At 48.4% G+C, this 20341-nt stretch overlaps 1 protein-coding gene across 13 annotated transcripts in view; it reads left to right on the forward strand.

Annotated features, from left to right (window-relative positions):
- Window positions 1-13524: 13524 nt before the first annotated feature.
- The window catches only part of CACNA1B (calcium voltage-gated channel subunit alpha1 B), a 311813-nt gene continuing 304996 nt past the window's right edge, over window positions 13525-20341 (forward strand). For 12 of the 13 annotated variants that reach the window (XM_074846033.1, XM_074846035.1, XM_074846032.1 and 9 more), the window contains exon 1: window positions 16318-16418. In XM_074846033.1, coding sequence (XP_074702134.1) covers window positions 16326-16418 — 93 coding nt within the window. In that variant the 5' untranslated portion in view covers window positions 16318-16325. Of the gene's footprint in view, window positions 14056-16312; window positions 16419-20341 lie in introns of those variants that run through there. The other variant, XM_074846045.1, reaches the window with a different exon arrangement.

Below are 20341 nucleotides of genomic sequence, written 5' to 3' on the forward strand. Positions count from 1 at the left end.
GCTGCCACAACCTTCTTGCCCATATGGGAGATACCATCAACCTTGCTCAGCTCAAACACTCCAAAAGTCAAGTCCTGCTCCCACAGTAGCTCCTGTTGCTCTTAACTCTGTTCTTATTGCTCCAAAGTGTAGAGAGCTCAGTCTACTCCACACCAAGCCCTTCTGGTGATCAAGTGACTCCTGATCCTGGTGGTCTTAGCCTTCAGCTCTCATTGGGCTGCTCTGCAGCTTCCAGCAAATGACCCCACTCAGAGTGCTGGGAGCTGAGCTGACCACCCTGCTCACTGGCATTAATGCACATTTCTATTCCACACAAGTGATGATCCCTCTAATTTCACGTTCCAGGAGACGATGTCAAGAGGATACTGAATGCCCCATTCACTGGCAGAGAAACGTGTCCCTCCCCTGGATGCTTGTGAGCCATAATTACTATGTTTAACTTGTAGAGATGCCAGTATTTAAAATGCTGGCTGTACATTTGTATTTCGCCAAGGAGTAACTTGAATAACGAATACCATCATTTGACAGGAACACGGGGACTCGCCTCTTCCTGAGGAGGATGGGGGAAGAGGCCATCGCATCACTGCACTCATGGAAGAAAACCAACCTGGGGAAAGCAGAAGTCCTGATTACACTAGAGGTCCTGGATGAGTTAACTGAAGAAGCATTTTGAAGAAACATTTGATCTGATGATCACACAGGCTTCTTAGATGTTAAAGAAAAGATCAAACAGCTGGACATGAAAGGCAGGCTGCTCATGCTGGATGGCCTCGCCTCCATCCAGCCTGCCTTCCTCAGCCGGGTGTTGAGTACCAGATGTCCCTGAGTTTTGCGGTTTTCTTTCTCTACGAAAGGTCCAAGTCCAGCAGCAGATTGAGATGGAGTAAATTCCAAGGAGAGAGAGACTGTGGCGTCTGGATTTTTTTGGTTCAGATCACAAAAGATTTTCTGTTATTTTAAGACCACAGGCAATTTCCCTGATTCCAGAAAACCAAGTGATGGCACAGGAGCGTTGTCTAACTAAGAATAATGCAACCATGGACTTGAATCAGATTTTTTAAAATACATGTGACCTCCCTTTGCATTCCCATAGGTTTTCTTAATGACATTAGTTTTTGTCTTGCAAAAAACTTTAACTGCAGGGAAAAAAGACTTAGAGCTCCAAGTTAGTCTAACCAGTGAGCTCCTGGGGAAGGAGCTGCAGCAGCACTTGAGGGGCTGTTGTCACTCTGGGCACTGTGTTGTGTGTTTGGTGATGGGACATCACCTTCTGGACTGCCCCAGCCTGGAGATTACAGACTGTGCAAGCTGGATGGTGCCCATCACCATGTCTTTGGTGTCACTGACACCTTTGGGAACTACAGCCCCATCAGCAGGCATGCCCCACCATGCTTTCAGTTGCTCTTGGAGATGAAAAACACTTTACAGCAAGTGCTGACTTCATCGTGAATTGGGTGCCTATCGCTGAGGTGCTTATGAGACTCCCACTGGGCTATAAACACTTTTTGAAACTTTGCCTTAAAGTGATTTTTAAAAATGGAAACGCTTTAGAGATGTTTACAGTGTGGTTGTTTTCCAGAAGCTGGCAATAGGTTTAGTGCTTGTGAATAGTTGCCAGATACCTTCAAGGCCCCTCTTCTGACCACTGGACTCCACTTGCTGCCAAAACTCAGACAAGAAGATGAACCTCCTGGTCCTAAATCTGCTTTGCTTTATTTTATTTATTACTTTTAACCCCTGTTCTTGCCAGCTCTTGTGATGTGAAAATGTTAGCTGCAGTTTCTTCCTCTAATTTCCCACTTTCTGTCATTGCTGGGCTGCTTCTGCAGCACTACCCACCGAAAAGCTTGCTCAGCTTTGTTACGTTTAGGCAGTTTCTCTCGTTTATGGGTCAGCCTGTGCAGTTCAGCTGTATACAGGGAGGGTTTGAAATACGAACTCTTCAGCCATCTGACTTTCCTTGCGATAAATGTTTGGTTGTGACATGTGCTCTGTTTGCTGATTAAAATTATTTTCTCAGTAATAGAAGCTCTCAGTGTCTCCTCTAATGTGAGGAGGAATAATTAAGTTCTCTTGGTAATGCAAATAAATAATGCCTTTGGAGAGTCCTGAGTGCTTCATAAATCATCAGAGTTGTGTTCCTGAGATGCCACCTCCTTGTGTCCTGATGCTGAATGATTACAGCAGGGTTTTATCATGCGTTGTATACAGATCACCCGCTGGCCCCTAATGCCACTGTAATGTCACTGCCCGAAGAGGCTGGTGATGCTATGGTGTCCCTGATGCCTGGTTGTGACCTGTTACTGTTTTATGCAACCCGTTTATAACAGGAATGAAGCATCTTGCGATTTTTTAATTTCTCTCCTCCAAATAGCCCCGTCATGGAGAGAAATGTTGCCATCCCTCCATCTGCACTGAAGTGGAAGCATACAAGACCTGACTTGACAGAATCCAGTGCTAAAGAATCCATATATATACACATTTATATTTTTATATGTATGTTTTTAACATATATATCTCCAGGTATATAGCAAGATTTTATTTTTTTGTTTCATTTTGTTGTTGTTAGAGCTTTGGGAGTCCATACTGAGCATCTGGGCACCTACCAGGTACAAGGGAAGAGGCAAGTGCCTAAGAAAGAGATTCCCAAAGGGTAACTGGGGGAAATATCATGGAGAAAGGTACAAGTTTTCCACCAACTACCCAACAGGACATAGCTGTCGGATTCTGAACTGTTTCTATCATGCTTATTCCTCAAGTCATAGCTTGCATGCTCTCTTCTTGACATTGGTCTTCCGAGAAGACTTTCTAGGTTGGAGGAGGTGGTGGTGCCTCTCTTATGCAGTATCCCAATGATGAGAGCATCAGGAACTCCTGCCAGGGTGCATCACATTAGAAGGGAAGTGCCTGATCCATGATGCTTGCTGGTTGTAAGTGTGAGCATATGGCTTATTCACTTGGCACTGAAAGGCTTGGGTAGATTCAGGCATGACCAGTGATAGGTGTTTAAAAATGTAGGAAAATTTTCTGGTGGAAAGTTGGAGCTTTAAAGACTTGAGGTGCCCCAAGGTTAGGAAGCAGCTGGGCAGGGCTTTGGGTGGAGATGCTCACCTCTGCAACAACAAGGGGCAGAGCAGATATCCCTGAGTAAGTGGCTTCACCTATGTGAAGACCTTTCTGAGACCTCCAAAAAGAGCTAGACTATTTCCTTAAAGAATTTAGAAATGTCTAAGTTTGCACATGATGTCTCAGTTACTTACAGCAGGTTCCAACGCTGGAAACCAGCACATGGATGTAAACCCTCCCTTCATCTCTGCAAGTGACTGAATGGACTTACCACAGGGCAAAGCTGCTGCTCTCCTCCTTTGAGGAGCAGGTGTGACTTGTTGCTTTGGGAGGCTCAGCTGTAAGCTTTTCTGAATAAATGCTAGCAGCTTCCCTCTGCTGAGACAGATTGGCTTGTTTAGTCTGGCCCGTTTAAGGAGTTTGGTGTATGAGCATGAAAAGAAGCTGCAGGAGCACCTGTCTGTTGTGCAGACCAGCTTCTCACATTGCCCAACCATGGGGAAGGAGGAGAAGGATCTCCCAGGTCATGGTGGGGAAGCTGGACCCCTCTGCAGTGACAAGCACCCTGACAGGGCTCTGGCTTCCCTGAAATCAGCATCGCAGGAGGAAGAGCAGTGGAAGCACGGGTAAGCAGTGGGTGCTCTGCTCCTGCCTGCTCCCAGGGCTTGGGGAATTGGCAAGGAGTGGCCAAGTGCCTGTATAAACGTCCAAAGGAGCCACATGTGCCTGTTGGGAGGATGGAGGAGCTGTGTAGTGTGGCACTGGCAGCTGCCTAAAACCCACCATCAGCCCTGAGTCCGTGTCTGGTGCTCCCGATGGAGCCATAAGCAGAGCTGGCTGCAGAGATGCTCCTGATGCCTGGAGGAGCTGACGTCCCTGGGCTGGGCAGGTGGTCGTACACCTCCCCCAGCAATTTCCCTTGCCAATCATTAGTCTTTCCAAGTGTTGTATAAACCAGAAACCTGCTTAATTTATCAGGTCACCCTGCTGAGACCCAGGGGTTGTGCTGGCAGGGAGACCCAAAGGCAGAGGTGACAAATGGGGCGATACCCAAGTGCAGAGGTGTGGGGAGTCCCCCCCTGCCTGTGAGTGTGGGTCGGTGGTACCCACAGCCCCGTCCGGGATGTGTTGCGGGGTGAGAGGAGTTTCAGTTCTGTCCATGCTGGAACAGAGGGCGCTGGAGCCCGATAAAAATCCCGAGGCTGCAGCGAGCGGCTGCTGGATCCCCCGGCTCTCGCTGCCGCCCGCGCAAGGGCCGAGTGGCCCCGTGGGCAGGAACCCACGCGGGGCTGCGTTAGCCACCGCTGTCCCACGGCTGCGGGGTGGCTCCTGCCCGTTAATCTGCTCATTGAGAATTGTGACGGTGATGGACAATTTCCCCCTCGAAAAGGCTGGTTGTCGCTGGTGGTATCTGTCTCGGCAGCGTGGGGCTGGGCCGGTGAAGAAGATGAGGCTGTAGGTGAATGGTTTTCCTCCAAGGCAGCTTCCCACCTTCTTCCCAGCATCTCTGGGCAGTCTGAGGAGACCAGACCCTCACTGGGGTCTCTGTTGCTTAGCCACCAGCCCGGGTGCAGCGTGTGCTCCCGTCCCTCCATAGGGTTTCCAGCCTCCCTTGGCATCCTGAATTAGCTCTGAGCAGCTGGCACTGACTAATGGGAGAAGCACCTTAAAATGCTGGTGATCACCCACTTCTGTATTTGGGATTGACACTAGTTTGTACCCTCTTAGCCCCTCTATGCTTGTTCTATAACCTAAATAAAATCTTCAGATTGCTTATTTACCCCTTTAAGGCAGTAATCTTGGTCCACTGACTGTTCTTCCCCTGTCCTGTGGCTCTGGGGGTTGATTTTCAAGCGTTACCACCTTTCTGTTTGGTTGCACACTGTTGTCGTGTGTTGTCTGTATCCTCCCCATCCCTCCCCATCTTCATGGGGGCTCTGACCCCGTGCCTTGGGCTGTTGCTACTCCTGGCAAGGACGTGGCACTGACAGGGGTGGCTCTTCCCAGGCAACCCCTCTGCCATGGGCATCGACCCTGGGGCTGCAGCAGCTGGGGGCAGGGGCTGGGAGGCTGTAGGCTTGTGGTAAGGAGGAAGCGTAGCTCTATTAGCTCAGCATTTCTAAAGCCAAAGGTGTAGCAGCTCTCTCCTTCCCACTTATGAGGAGCAAGTCCCTGTGGGTTTTGCTTTGTCCCCTGTCTGAGGCATGACGAGTCTCCTGGGCAATAAGCTAATGTCCTGAGTGGTTTTACTGGATCGTAACCCAAATGTTCTCCCACCAGTGAGAAAGAGCAGCTCTCCCTGTCCCCCCCACTTCATTTAATGTTTGTGCAATGGGGATAAGTGATACGCTTAAAGGATTAACTCCTCCTTTTCCTCAGCATCTCTTCACTTTACCATGTAAGAGAGTGCCCGATAGAGATTGCTGTATCGTGTGCGTGACCACAAGAGATTAATTAAGCAGTAAGCCCTAATTACTGAGGCTAAGGCTGACCGACTTACTGTGCCTGTAAAATAGCTGAATACTTAATTTACACTAGAATGTGGACATAACTTTCATCATTAGCTGAATAAACAATGAGCACCCAAGCTAAACGGATTGGTTGCCTAATAGGTGTGCCATTATAGATGGAGCTATCTCCTGGTGCAGGCGTTTGGCTGCCCTCTGCCTCGCTCAGGCTGGCCAACAGATACAAAAGAGCATTTTTTTGCATGGGGGAGCTGCTTTACAATGCACCAACCTACCCCAAGCCTGGGGGATTCCCTGCCTGTCAATATTATTCAGCTTTCAGGCTGCTTATCAAAGTTGTGGTCATTTGCATTTCACTGCAGGTTGGGAAAAAAATGGGGAAGATACTGAAAGGCATAAAAGAAAACAAAACCCCAACTCCCAGTGCAAGGCAGTGGAAGTAGGGCATCTAGAGCCTATTTCTGCCTTTCAATATCTTCCTTAATAACAATAATAGATTCTGAGAAGTGAAAGTTAATCTGTAGCTCCAGAGCTTTTTATTGTGTTTCTCCCTTTCTGTGTGCATTAACCTTTCAGATCTTAGGAGGCTGTGGCGTGTGCGTTGCTTTTTTTAATTCCTATTATTCTTGCTTGCTGCATGGTTCCTGATCTGGTCCTAGACAGAATAACAGCACATTAACTGTAGCTCATTGAGCACTTCATCAGACCTTCAGTCTGTCTCTTAAGTTTATGTATTAGGTAGGCTGGAGGTCCTGAGTGGGTTTGAAGCTTCACTGAGCTGAGCACTCTTCAGAGGGAAGAGCATCGCAGGATCGCAGACGTAAGAACTGAAACAGAGAAAAGGTAAGCAAAGGATGTCTTAATGCCTGTTTCGAGATGGTGGAAATATAGTGATTTAAAGGTCTTAGGTGTGTCCATGTGCCCAGGATCTCTGAGAGCACTCGTAGCAAAGCCTTGGTAGACCCCAAGACTCCCAGCTCTGGTTCAGCACTTTGCCAGCAGATGATAGCACTCACTGCATGTTGGCCAAAACAACTCCTGCAACTGTGGGGTTTTGGGAAGGGGGAGAAATTACCACTGCACTGGCTTTGCTTCTGCCTGCGTGTTTGATGTGTGGCTGAATGTATCTGCGATCTCATTCAGTCAAAATGAGCTAAATGCCTGGTTTTTAAGACAACTCTGTCCACCTTTTCATATGCATTGTCTCTGTTATTTTGTGCCGTATGAATGGAAGACCCCATATGGGAAACCAATTCTTCTTTTCTATCATCTGACCACACGTCCCTAAAACCTATTCCTTTTCCTAAGTTTAAAGGACCAAAACCGTCTTGAAGCTGGGAAGACTTGAGACATGCTGGTGAAAGGATTCAAAGGTACTTCAAGGAACATTTCCCTACAACAGTGTTCTGCAAGAAGACGTGATGTGTAAGGTGAGTGCTACTAAACTGGCTCTAGCTTTGCCAGGATTTCCTCAGTCTGTATCGAAGAACAAAGGTGAATTCTCACTTCAAATACTGTTTTTACTCAATATTACTTCTTTGCTCCGTAGCGATGCCTTCTGGAAGATAAGCTTGCCCAGACAGCTGTTTCCAGCTGTTCCAGAGCAAAGGCTCTTTTTTCAGCACATGAAAATACTGTAGAGGTTATCTGTTCCCCCTACGTGCCCTCCCTCAGACACGTTGCACATGCAAATGCCTAATAACTGATGTTGCATACACAGGTGCCAAATTCTTGCAGATGTTAGGTGCAGAAACACTCATGGAAGCTGCAGGTGTCCGGAAAGCAAACCATCATCTTCCTTAATTTTAGAATACAAACTTTCACAGCAACAGCCATCCGACAAGTGAGGAAGAAGTCATTGCAGTGTGTTACTCTCCTCGTGTAATACTGTTCTTCAGCCCCCAAGTTCTTCAAAACCTTAGAGGACCTTGGGAATCTGGGCCCTCCTACACCTTGTCATTGGGCCTCTCAACCCAAAACTCGGCAGCTGTAAACATGGAGCCATTTCCCTGTATGTTCACTTCTCTGTATTTTCTCTTTTTATGCCTGAATAGCTTCTCTTGCCCATCACTGAGAACACAACAAGCTCTTGGTCCCAGATCAGTCTGTATTCAATAATAATGCTGAAAATAATCCAGGCAAAGTGTGATTCCTTTTGCAGTGTGGTTTGACATGCACCTGACCTGCTGGAAGCTTTGCATAATATACAGCAGATGTCTGCGAGGAACAAGTACAGACACTGCTGGGTTTATGTGGAAAGGAACCTGGGAGCAGGCTGTCTTCAACTCGCATTAACCTTTGGGCAAGTGACTGATGAAATTCACAAACTTCTCTGACTTTCCTTTGCCAACTCATCTAGCTTGTGATCTGGACCAGTAGAGTCCTGATGCTCTACCAGTTCTTATGATACTTCTCGCTCTTGGATTTTAAGACTGATGCTCAGGAAGACCTGAGCCTATACATTACACTAGTTTGTCTAAAGTCAGATTTGAAAAGGTGTTTTGACATCTAGATGTTGAGAAGCACCTAAGCAGATTTTCAGAAGAGCCTAAGCAGAGGACAGACCTGAATCTTAAGGAGAATTAGATGTCTAATCATTTTTGTACCACAGGCAGATATATACTGAGACAGGCTAAGGCTTACCGAATCCCTCTCTCTGGTGATCAAGTCAGCTGAATTGAGGTCCAAAGCAATGGAAGAGAAAGTGTGAACTTGGTGCCTTTCCCTGCTGTCTGGTCAGTCCTGGAAACAAGTGATGTAGACCTTAGAATTGCCAAGGAGAATAAAAATATGAAGCCTGATATAAAAATAGTTAATATTGATATAAAAATAGTTAACACTGATATAAATATAATATCCATTATCTTATCACATCTCCTCTGCCATGAGCACTGGGTTTGTGCAGGCAGGTTGCTTTTCCACAGATCAAACACAGTTGTGGTGTTGCTGGGGCTTGGATGTGGTGCAGTAACACTGTAAGTGGGGACCAGTCAGAAGGTTTCTTGTCTGTCTTCAGCACAAGGACAGCCTTGTTTCACTGTGTCCTGGGATTTCATAGTTATCCATTGCTGTGAATTTTCTAGTGTGTTGTTATTCAGACTCTGGTCCTGCTTGTTGCAATACTTTCTGAACTGCCTGCCTGGTTATTTAGCTATCTGAGACACGAAGCAAAGATGCCAGCAGACTTAATTCAGCCAACGTCTTCCAGTCAAGGAACAGCTGCTGGGTTTCATGTCATGGTCCATCTACAAAGGAATTAAGTTCAAGAGAAACAGAACGAGTGCAACCGCTCTTGGTCTCCTGGGGTTCACTCAAGGTGGAGAGGTGATGTGGAGAGGACGCTGAGCTGGAACTCATGGTACCTGATTTCCCTCCCTGACCTGCTGTGTGGCTGTAAGCACTGTGCCTCGCTTTCCCTTTCCTCCATTTTAACTGTTTGGACTAAGCTCTTGTAAATAGTGCGTTTGAGCTGATCTCCTGGGTGGGAAGAGCTGTGTGGTGCTGTGGAGTCGGGATGGTGCTAGCTTGGAGGTTTGTGCACCCCTTTGTGCAGAGACGAAGTTGCTGTGCCAGCCAGATACAACCCAGAGGCTTTGCCATCGATACTCCCAGCCCAACCGATGACTCTCAGGGGCAGGGTCTCTCTTACTCTGCATTTGTACAGCAGCTAACAGTAATTGGCCCCAGTGGTTTAGGACACTGTTTGTATTACAGATGAGACCATGATCATGACACGTGCATAAGAGGAGTTGTATCTTCATGAGGCCTCTCTTTCCTTTTGTGCACTCTTTTATCCTTTTATTCTTGATAAAAAGTAACAGAGCACCTTTCTCACTGCCCTCCCTTATGTTTTTTGCATATTGGCAATTTGGCATCGTCTGGCAATCTCGAGCACAACCTTTAACAATTTTCTCTACCTGCAGCACAGCAGGATTTTCCTCTAGCACAGCTGGTGTAAAAGGCATGTGTGTGAGTGAGGAGAGCGGAAATCGCTGGCCAGGAACGCCTCGGTAAGATGCTTTTCTTGGCCTGGAGCTGTGGACCTTCCTGTGGGCTGGAAGGTGATGTGCATGCAGTCTGTGCTGTTTGTTTATTTTTTAAAGGAAATATGCTCTTGGGAGCTGCTCTGTTTGGCAATAGCCTGGGTCCAGAGCTTCAAGATGTATGGGATTGAAGTAGCTGCTCTGTTCCTTAACCTTGCAAATTCTGAGAGGCACTTGCCTGACCCCTGAGTTCACCTGGACCCGAGGAGTGCCAGGAAACCTTGACCTTCCTTCTGAGCCACAAAATGTGTGGGCCAGGGCCCAGGGGAGTCAAGACATGGTGGAAGTCCCTTCCTCTAATAAAGGAAGAAATCTTTTACTTTCCTGCTGCACATGTGTCCCTCCTAACCTGCTTGGCAGGGGAAGACAGCTGAGTAGCTGTTGGGATTGTGTCCCTAAATTTTAACCACTGTCCCTCATATAGGACAGCTGTGCTCATGTCTCTGGAGCACAGCAAGCTGGAAGTCCACTTCTTTGTGGTTCAAGAAGAAAACCCCCCAGAGGTGGATCCAGACTGTCCTGACAGTCCCCGTGAGCTGCTTTGCTAGGGCAAATAAATAGTGCCACTGGTGCTTGCCCTGATCCCAGTCATCTTACACACAAAGACCAGCGATACTGTACCATTTTCTCTGCCTTGTCTCAGCAAGGCAGGCTTTGCCTTTCCAGCTGAAAGTGCTGCTCCGTTAAGCCCAGTCACCTGCCTCAGGCCTGGTGCTTGGGATGGAGGTGAAAGTCCAGGGAAGTGCTTGGTTGCCTGGCAAAGCTGCTCAGGGAGGAGGAAGGCTCCTTGCCGAAGCCGGGACAGCCAGTGCTGGAGGGCAGTGTGATTTGCTCATCTCTGTCTTTGGGGCTCCTAAGGAGGTGTTACTCATGACCAAATCCATTTTTAGAATTTGCCATGAAATGCTCTTTGCCCTCCTGTAGCGGTAGATTATAGATGTCTGACCTGTTTCAATGCTCTAAATGTTTTGCTTTCTCTTAACTCCCCTGCTCTTTTCATAATCTTAAAAAGCCCAACTAAATCCTGATGCTTCTCCTCTCAAAGCTAAACAATCTTTGCAATTGCAATCTCTTTCTCGTCTTTAAGGCTTTCAGTGCTTAAGGTCTGTGTGATCTCTTCCCTGTGGTGTGAAAGGAGAGGAAAAAAAAAAAAAAAAAAAAGCCCTGAGCATGCAGATTGAGAAAAGGGCAAACTGTGGTTTAATAGAACATCCCCACGACTTGCTCGCATCATTTTCTCGCCGTCACGAACACCCCCACCACCCCGTCTGCTGACTTCACTGCAGTGCTGTGGTGGGGAGTTTATTCCTGGAAGAGGCAGGATGCTTTGGGAGCTCTGGGACGAGAGAAGGGGATGTGGGGGTCAGAGTTTTACCTGATCCTCGATACCACCTGATGCAAAAGACAGCACTTTAATGGGACTTTTCAGAGCTGTCGTGTCATTTCAGAGCTGTCTGTTCCTCCCTTCTTGTAAGCACAGGAGGATGCAGACATGAAGATTTGTGGAAACCGATGTTTTCCTTTTTTCCAGATGCTGATTTCCATCAGAAGAGGTAGAGGATTATTGAAAATGGCATTTCCTGTTTTAGTGGCTGCTAACAGAAAGAGCCAGATTTTTCCACTGAAAAACATAAAACCACAGAATATATTAGATTTAGTGACCAGAAGCAGAGAAGTGAAAAATTTAGACAACTAAATAAATGAGCTGAGGGAAACTTGATTTTCAGATGAAAAGATAAATTCATTATAGAAAAAAAGGCAGTGGGGATGAAAATGAAAATGTTTTTAGGAGAAACTTTAAAAAGGAAAGAGCATTCTCCTGCCCTGTTCAGCTTATGAGCTGTGAGGTCCCTGAACCCTCCCTCTCCCTCCGTAAAATAAAGAAACCTTTTCCTGATGATCCAGTCATGTGGGTCAGCTCGGCAGCACTTGGGGTGAAGACTCTTAGGAGGAAACGCTCTTATTTTAATCTCTGCCCAGGGTCTGTTTGAGTGTAACAGGGATCCTGAACCAGTGGGAGATGGAGCAACCTGGTGGCAGCCAAAGCACGAGGCCTCATTTCCCAAAGACTTCACCTTCCTTCTCCAGGCAAAGTTTTTCCTAAAGACTCCAGCATTCAGTTTAATCTTCAAATTAGCCAAAACTGGGGTTGGGGGAAAGTCCACTTCTGCCGTGTTCCCAGCACGTGTACAGGAAGGCAACCTACAGACTGGAGCTTCTTCTTGCTGACCTGGGCCACAGGGCCTGCAGAAACTGGGTGGCCGTGGCCATGTCAGGGTGGTTGGTGGCCGTTGCTGTGTCTGACCCCCAAGGCAGCAGGATGTGATGCACCACCCTCCCCTGCTGCTTCTCTCTGTGGCTCCTTGAGTTAGTGCTGCTCCTGACTCACCCCAGCAGCCAGCGCTGCCTCCGAGGGTGTCTTGTGGCTGTGCTGCAGCGTGAGAAAGCCCTTCAGATACCAAACCCCTGGCTATGAAGCCAGTTTCTTCCAAAGAGTCACCCTTTGCGTATTGCCAGCCCTTAGCTGTGCCATTTGTGGATGTTGCCAGCCCTCTTGCTGTCTCCCGAAGCCAACAGATGTTATTGCTACAGACTTGCCTAGTTGGTGGGTTGGTTTTGAACTGAGACAGCTTGGATGACTAAGGCAAAAAACACATTAGCAGCAGAGTCCAGGGTTTCCTTACTGTGAGGGAAGTGAAAATGTCCCTCTCTTGACAGCCCTGACTTCTCTGGAGGGTCACTTCTAGCAGTTAATAGTTTGTATCCCAGATTTAGCCTAAATGCAAAAGCATATCCTCACCAGCTACTGCAGCAACTGTTGACGTGAGGCGCTCCAGGAACAAGGAGGAGTTAGCTTTCTGACTTGTGGTGGATGGGAGCAACAGAGGGTGTTGGCATAAACAGGATTAAAGGATTTCATCCATAAATACGGGATTAAAGGTATCCAGTGCTCTGCAGGAGTCATTCAAACCAAGGAGAAACAGAGTAAGTTGTCCAGAAGGGCGCAGCTCTGCTTCAAGCCAGCCCGTGCGCACACAGCCCTGCACCACCTCGTCCGTCTGTGTCGGTGTGGGGGTCGCACCCCCCCCCCCCGCCACCTGCATCGGTCCCTGCCACGGCGGTGCCCACTGGGCCCAGGGGCTGCATCTGAAATGAGCATCCCCATGATCCCGCCCCCCCCAGTCCCCCCATCGCGCCCCAAATTCACGCTGCACACACTCCCCCCCCCCCACCGTCCCCCCACTTTGCCCCCAGCCTTCCCCGGGGCTCCCGGTGGCACAGACGGGGCTGGCGGCAGCTCCGGTGCCCAGCGCTGCCCGCGCCCCTGGACCCCCCCCGCCGCGGCTGGGGGCACCCATGGGTGCAGCAGCTGGGCGATGCACATCTGGGCAGCGCACATCTGGGCAGCGGCGCGCAGGCGCGGGGGCCGCCTCGCTTGTTCCCCCCGCCCCAGACGGCGGCACCCCCCGGCCGGTGCTGTGCGCGCCCGCGGAGCCCTGCGCAGGGGGCGGGGGGGGAACGGGGGGGGGCTGGATCCCTCCTTCCCCGCGGCCCCGGGGAGTGGCCGCGGCTCAGCCGTATTTATCGGGTGGGCGGCGGCGGCCGGGCCGGGCCGGCTCCATCCTTCCATCCCTCCCTCCCTCCCTCCTTCCCTCCATCCCCGCCCGCCTCCCGGTGCCGGTGACTGGAGCGGGCGGAGCCGCGGCGACCGATTGGCTCCGGGCATCACATGCGGCGGGGCCGGGCCGGAGCCGAGCCGGGCCGGGCCGGGCTGGGCTGGGCACGGCGGAGCGCTCCCGCGGCGGGCACGGCAGCAGCGCAGCCCCTTCCCAGCCCAGAGCCCCGCCGGCCACCGCGGAAGGGAGCGCGGCCGCCCCCCCCCCGCCCTGCCCGCCATCCCCCCGCCGCCCCGGCCATGAGGTCGGACCGGAGAGACGGCACCTGTGCGGGGAGGTGAGCGGAGCCCCGGCGCCTTCCTCCCACCCCCGGGCAGCCACAGCGGCGAGTACGAGGAGGGACGAGGGGGGGTGGAGGAAGGGAAACGGAATTTTTTTTTTTTTTTTTTTTTTTTTAAATCTATCGATATATTTTGCTGCGATCCATCCCGATCCCGCAACTGAAGCCCCCGGAGGGAGAAGTGCTGCGCGCTGTGATGCGTCTTCCTCTCGCCTCGGCTGCCAGTTTGGATTGTAGCGCCCGGCTCCGTGCACTGAGAGAATGGCTCGGTTTGGGGATGATCTGCCAACCCGCTATGGAGGTGGAGGGCCGGCCGGGGCTGGAAGAGGGAGCAGCCGGCAAGGTGGCCCTCAAGCCGGCCAAAGGATGTATAAGCAGTCGATGGCTCAGAGGGCCAGGACTATGGCTCTCTACAACCCCATCCCTGTCAAACAGAACTGCTTCACAGTCAACAGATCCCTCTTCATCTTCAGTGAAGATAATGTTATACGGAAATACGCCAAGAGAATAACAGAATGGCCATATCCTTTCAGGGAGGCTGTGTGGGCACGGTGGAGAAGGTGGGGAGGGGGAGAGGGAGACTGGGGGAAAGAGATCCCCCTGGGCAGCCAAGGATGAGTGTCTGGTGCTAATGTAGACGTGTGTGTGTGATCCAGTGTGTGTAATGGGTGTGTGTGACATGGATCCGTGTGTCCGACATAATGTATGGCCGTGCAGCTGGGTATCATAGGAAATTGCTTCTCTGGGAACAGCAGAGTGTGCTTTTGGCTGTGCCGGGGTGTGTGTAAGGCGTACGTGCATTTCAGTGTGTGTCTAGGTGTGAGCTATATACAGTTGCATAGATTGACATTTCCTACAATTTAAGCCAAATGAAAAGGCTTATGTGAGAGTCATGCTAATGAATCCTGATTCTTATTTCCATCTTAGAGCCTTTCAACTCTTCTTCCTCACTCTGAATGGAAGAAAGAACGTGGGATAAAAATGGTGACACCTTAGCATTAAAGCTGCGTTGATAGTGGGGACACTGATAGCCAAGGTACCTTGTGAATCCCATTAATACAGTCATTGCAGCTAGGTTTTTAGTACATCACCTCCTGAAGCCATTAGAGTCAACATGAATCTTGTCACTTTGATTAGGTGCGTAGACTAAGCTTAGGTTCTTCTAAAAAAAAAAAAAAAAGAAAAAAAAGAAAATCTTAGTGGCAGAGGGAGGCAGTAAGTGGAGGGAAGGATCATCTGCTGTACCGGGAAAGGGGCAGATGCTTTCTGTCTCAGAACCAGCTCCCAGGCCAAGTGAGCTGCAGAGATCTTCCTCAGAAGGGGGCTTTGCTTGTAATGATGCCCACAGTGGGGTTGTAAGCCGTGAGAAAAAGGAAAGCAGACTGTTTGAGGTTGCCAGGGAGTAGATATAGTGTGTGTGTGCGCGCGCGTGTGTGCATGCGCGTGTGTGTGTACAGGAGTGCATTACACTGGTGATCTCAAGGGAGCTGGCTGTTTTCTTTTCATTTGATATCACACACCTATTAATCCTCAGCTAACAGCAGCAAGGCCTCCTCCCAGCCTCCTAGCAACACTTTGAATTGCCACAGAGGCCAGCTCCCCTTCAGGCTTCCCCAGTTTTCACTTCCTGAGGGGCCAACAGGAAAAAATACACCAGTAGAGTGAATGCACTTCCCTTCCCCCTGAACAGACACACATACTGATCGTTCTGTCCGTGTTATAAAATCACAGGCACTGCCGTACTTCCTCATCCATTTCTGCTTCCCTGCATTCAAGTCTGAACAAACAAGCCCCAGAGCTCGGGTGGCAGGCAGAGCATCGCCTCTCCTGCGAGGCTGGGCGCAGTCTGCCCCTCTCCCATCTCTGGGGCGACTCGTCTGCGTCTCTCTCGGGAGGGGTGTGGGGAGGGGGCCCGCAGCGCTGCGGGGCCAGCGGGCTTGGCAGAGCCACCGGCCACTGGCCAGAGCGGGGCCGCGGGGCGAGCTGCCGGCCGGGGCCCGGGGCAGGACGCTGTCCGCGGTGCTGGTCGGAGCTGTCCGCGGTGCTGAGCGGAGCTGTCCGCGGTGCTGGTCGGAGCTGTCCGCGGTGCTGAGCGGAGCCGTCCGCGGTGCTGAGCGGAGCGATAGCCCGCCCTGGGGCCCCGCCGCCGCCTGCGGAGCGGCTCCGCCCTGGGAGCGCAGGGGCTCGGCGCGGCTCCGGGCTACAGACGACGACGAAAGGCAAGTGGGCACCTAGTGCCGGGTTTGCCTTCTTACCCGTGAGATCTCTCCTGAGAGGGGCTGAGGATTTTATTCTCACCAGGAGCAGGCAAATTCATGTTTTGGACCTGCATAGACACTCTAAATCAAACTTTTCTAGCCCATCGCGTATTTTCACTGTGTTCTCAAGTTAAATGACAGGGGATTTCTGAAGAACAATTCAGCAGATGGCATTCAACTGTATAATCTATTTTGGGGCAGTTCCGTTTATCAGTCTCATTTAAAAATGATCATTAATAGCTTTTTGTTTCCTTTGGACCTTTTGCTTTCTTGCTCCCAAATTCCTTGAGCAGCTCAGATTCTGTGTAACTCACTAACTCTCTCAAAGAAGAAAGCCAATTTCCTACTTTTCTTCCAAAGACACCCCAGAAAGAACTGAGGAAGTCAAGGAGACTAAATGTCTTCAAAAAAGATGAAACATCTTAGAATACTCAACTAATATAACTGTTTAGGTAGAAATGGGATTTGGATGAGGTTCTCCTTGTGTTGTCTAGCATCTTCTTTAACTTCTGGTCCCCACTCCATTTGAATACATGATTTTAGCTACAATCATAGCCAATTGTATTGTGCTGGCTCTGGAACAACATTTGCCGGATGGAGACAAGACACCTATGTCAGAGAGATTGGTGAGTTGTATTCATTTATTTACATTTTTCGTTTCTGGTCTAATACAAAAAGCAGTCAGCCACCCAGTGTTGTGAGTGCTTGTACCTGTTTTAAAGATCCACGTAAACAAACGGCCATTGACTTGACAGTCAGAGAAAATAAGTCAGTGACAACAAGTATAACTCTAGCCTCCCGATCCCATCTTCACAAGAATGCTTCATCACTCTAGCCAGCCCTGCCCAATTGCAGGAGAAGAGATGTACCTTACATTATGATCAGAAGAGCAGCATCCTTAGGTTGTCTATAAACCAAGACAGGAAGGGACTGCCTAATGCTCAGTATGGTCTCTAGAATCAAATGAACTTCTGTGATATTTTCCCAGGAAGTGGTAGAAGAGAGTAACCTTTTAGGTTCGTATGTCTTTCAGCTATCTTCCTGTTACAGCATATATCAAGGACCCTACAAAGCAAACTTTGTGTTTAGATAATTACATTTCCCTTCCAAAACAAAGAAACCAGCTTACAGAGGAAAATCATTTACCCACAGGCTTTATGGTAATGAGGCCAATTACCTTATTTCAAAAGAAAATATAAGAATAGCTTCAAAATCATTCTTCCATTTATCACCACTGTAGAAAAAATGGGTAACATTTGGTTTGTTTTTTCTCCTGCTGTTATGATCTGGAACATCTTTTATGCTTAAATGCATTAATCCTGCTGCATGTTCAAAGGATGAATAAATATGGAACCGTATGTGTTTTACATGTAGATATTAAATTATGCAAACAAAGAGAATATTAGGCTTGCTGCCAAAAGCTAGAGCCTCTGAACACTGGTTGCTTCAGTTTCCAAGGTTGGTCCATACCAGTGGGCAACTCTCACAATCTCATTCTTCAGAAACAGGAAAAGTGTGTAAGTGATAGATCTAGAAAGAGCTTCAGGGTCAGCTAGCTGATACTGCCTGTTTGGAAGTGTATCCGCTCATGCTGGCTGCCCACCCACATTGTGTTTGCTTAGTCTATTTCTGTTTGAATTATTTCTACTTAAGAAGAGGTGAGGAAAAAATTAAGAGCATGCATGTATGTTGATCTTTCTGCTGTTAAACATGTCTTTGTATGTTTTGAGACTGGCTAGCAAGGCAAGCCTGGGTTTGTGAGCAAAGCACAGGGTTAGACCCAGGGTAGCGACCAAGCTGGGGAAATACCTTCCATAGTTATGAACATATGGACTAGTGAAGGGGAAAAGTAGTTTTGTGGATGTTCTGGCTTGGTAACCCTTTGGTGATATGTTGTTTTTAAGCAGCAGTAGTTGTTCCTCTGTTCCTCTAGATCCCTAGATTTGTAAGGAGATCCTAGAGGCTCTTTATTGCTCCTTTTCCCCATTGTATTAATTCTGTTTTACAGCATCCAGTACCGCACACACCCCTTCAGTTCCTGCCCAAATCATTCCAAAGGGGGGCACTGGCATTACCACTGAATAGTGTAAGATAACTGTATGTGTTAAATGCACAGTCTCCACTTTGTTGGCTCTGCCTTGGTGATGAAGGAAGAATTAACCCCTGATTTTTGTCCCAAACACCATTGTGCAGCATTATCTTTGATCCAGATATTCTGATGCCATTTTAACTACAGCACATTTGTAGCTCTGAACTATAAAGGGATTTATTGTAGAATAACACTGAGAATTTTTACAAGTCATGAAATATTTTCTATTTTCAACACATGCTGGAAAGATTAAACATTGTGAATAAGAAAAACTGTATTCTGGTTTTCAAAGTGAAACCTCTTTAGAATGCTCCTGCCTCTTCACAAACTGTAAGTTGTTTCATTGAATATGTTACAAATCCATGCTAAACCAGAGTGGGTGAACATTCCCATAGATTTACAGGTTTGTTGAGCCAGATTATAAGTCCATGCAGAACAACAGGTGCTTTATTGCTGTCATCGGCAGAATGGAATTGACCTTTTTTTTGGTTAATGATTTATGGATATACATTTCCTTCTCCTGGGATCATTAAAATCTCCAAATTGGAGTGAGAGCTCATCACTGAAGAGTTAAACAGATCTTAAGGATATGAGATGCACATCACAAGCCTTTTATGACTGGGAGATGTAGGCAGAATTGTTGAAGGAAAACCAAAGCTGCCTGCATACTTTGTGCCACAGATACAAAGACAAAAATCTCAAGATTGTCTGTTAAAGCTGAGAAAAAGATGGAGGAGTCCATACAAACATTTTCATGATTATTCTCTTCTAATCAAAATTTGCTTCTATGTATCTCCCCAGACACGCAAGATATGAGCCCGCAGTGCAATCTCTCTTGGCTGTTTTCTGTGCTCACGTTACTTGTCAGGCAGGGTTAATTAAGCACATGGGAAGAGCAAGTGATGTCTCAGTATATGCAGTGTTTCAAGAACTGGAATGGCTGAGTTATGAGTAATCTTTCTCTGTCCATTTTCTGTATGTAGTTTGTAGCACAGAAAAGCATTACTTGGCTCTAGGATGGAAATTCTGGTCAAAACTAGGGCTCTGAAAAAACACCAGCCTGGTGGTCAAAGCATTTAGTGGTGAACTGGAGCACTGGTTTCAAGTCCTTGCTCTTCAGACAAGAGAAATAAGCTCATTCTTCCACTAGCAGCAGAATGACCTACACCCTAGGCTCTTGCCTGCTCTGAGCTGGGAGTCTCTTATGCTTTGGCTGCTGGAAGTGTTTACTTCACATCAGTAATTATCCACTGGAACAGAGATGCTACAAACTTGCTACTGTCCATATCAGCTGAGTGCCTTAGCCAATAGGTTGTAGAGTCAGTCTCTCTCTGTCCCAATAAATATTGCATTGTTTGTACACACTGGAGTGATGCCAACTGAAAAGATGCTGAGGGAGTTGTACTGAGTGGCCCAGAGCCTGGTGGTGAGAGCTCCAAATGTGAGCTTCACATCTGAGCCCTAAATGGCCTTGCAGGTGGATGCCTTGCTCATGATGCTCTGGGCTGTCCAGGCTGAGGCACACTCGTTGTCTCCCTGTCTCCTTCTCAAGTTCTCAGTTTTTCATGAGAAGCTTCAGCAGACCATAGATTTGCACCAGCCTGACAGAACTTGCAGGACAAGAAATCTATTTTGTGCCCCACTCTGGGCCACACCCTGTTTGAAGACACCAGTGGGTCTGTAGGATGTTCGTCTGCATGCCACTATAGGGTTCTGAGTGTTTGACTCCCCTGGATGTTTTTGATGTGAGGGCAGAACATAACTTTTCTCAGATATTCAGCATAACAGCTCTTGCACTTTACTAAAGGATTTAATTCTTTATCCTATCCACAGGCAGTGCAGTTGTGTGTGAGATGTTCATATTAACCTTTGCATGAACAAAGCCTTACACACCCAAACCTATCAAGGCTGTCACATCCAAAGGCCAAGGAAAGACACTAGGACATGGACTAGGAATAGTAATGACTTTCCAGACTCAGAAGTTGTTTCTGATCTGAAACATATTGATGAAATGTGTGTTTGGCCCACTCTCAAGCTTTGCTGTGTCCACAGCAAAAAACCTGCTGGCCCAGATCTGGCTGCTGCCCAAATTCTCCACCCTCCTTCCAAGCACGCACACTGATACTCATTATCACCTGCTCTCCTGCTCTTGAACCCAAGCAGCGATGCAGCCTCCTGTCTGAAGGGGGCGGCAGGATGCCCTGGCAGCAGGATTTCTGAGCCAACAGCAGTGTCATTTCAGCGCTGCACCGGGCATGTCACCCATGTCCCTGCCCTCCAGCTCCTTCCATCACACCCAGTCATGCGAATCCTTTTCTTCAGCAGCAGGCCCCGCTACTTAATGGGGCATAAATTTTATTCTTCGTCCTGTTGTTAATGTCCTGATTCTTAGGCTAAATTAGTGTAAATTTAGACAAGCTTTAGAAGAGACCGTCTTTCTACCCTCTCTTATTCCCCAGC

This window comes from Strix aluco, chromosome 20 (genome assembly GCF_031877795.1).
Source record: "Strix aluco isolate bStrAlu1 chromosome 20, bStrAlu1.hap1, whole genome shotgun sequence".
NCBI classification, from domain to species: domain Eukaryota; kingdom Metazoa; phylum Chordata; class Aves; order Strigiformes; family Strigidae; genus Strix; species Strix aluco.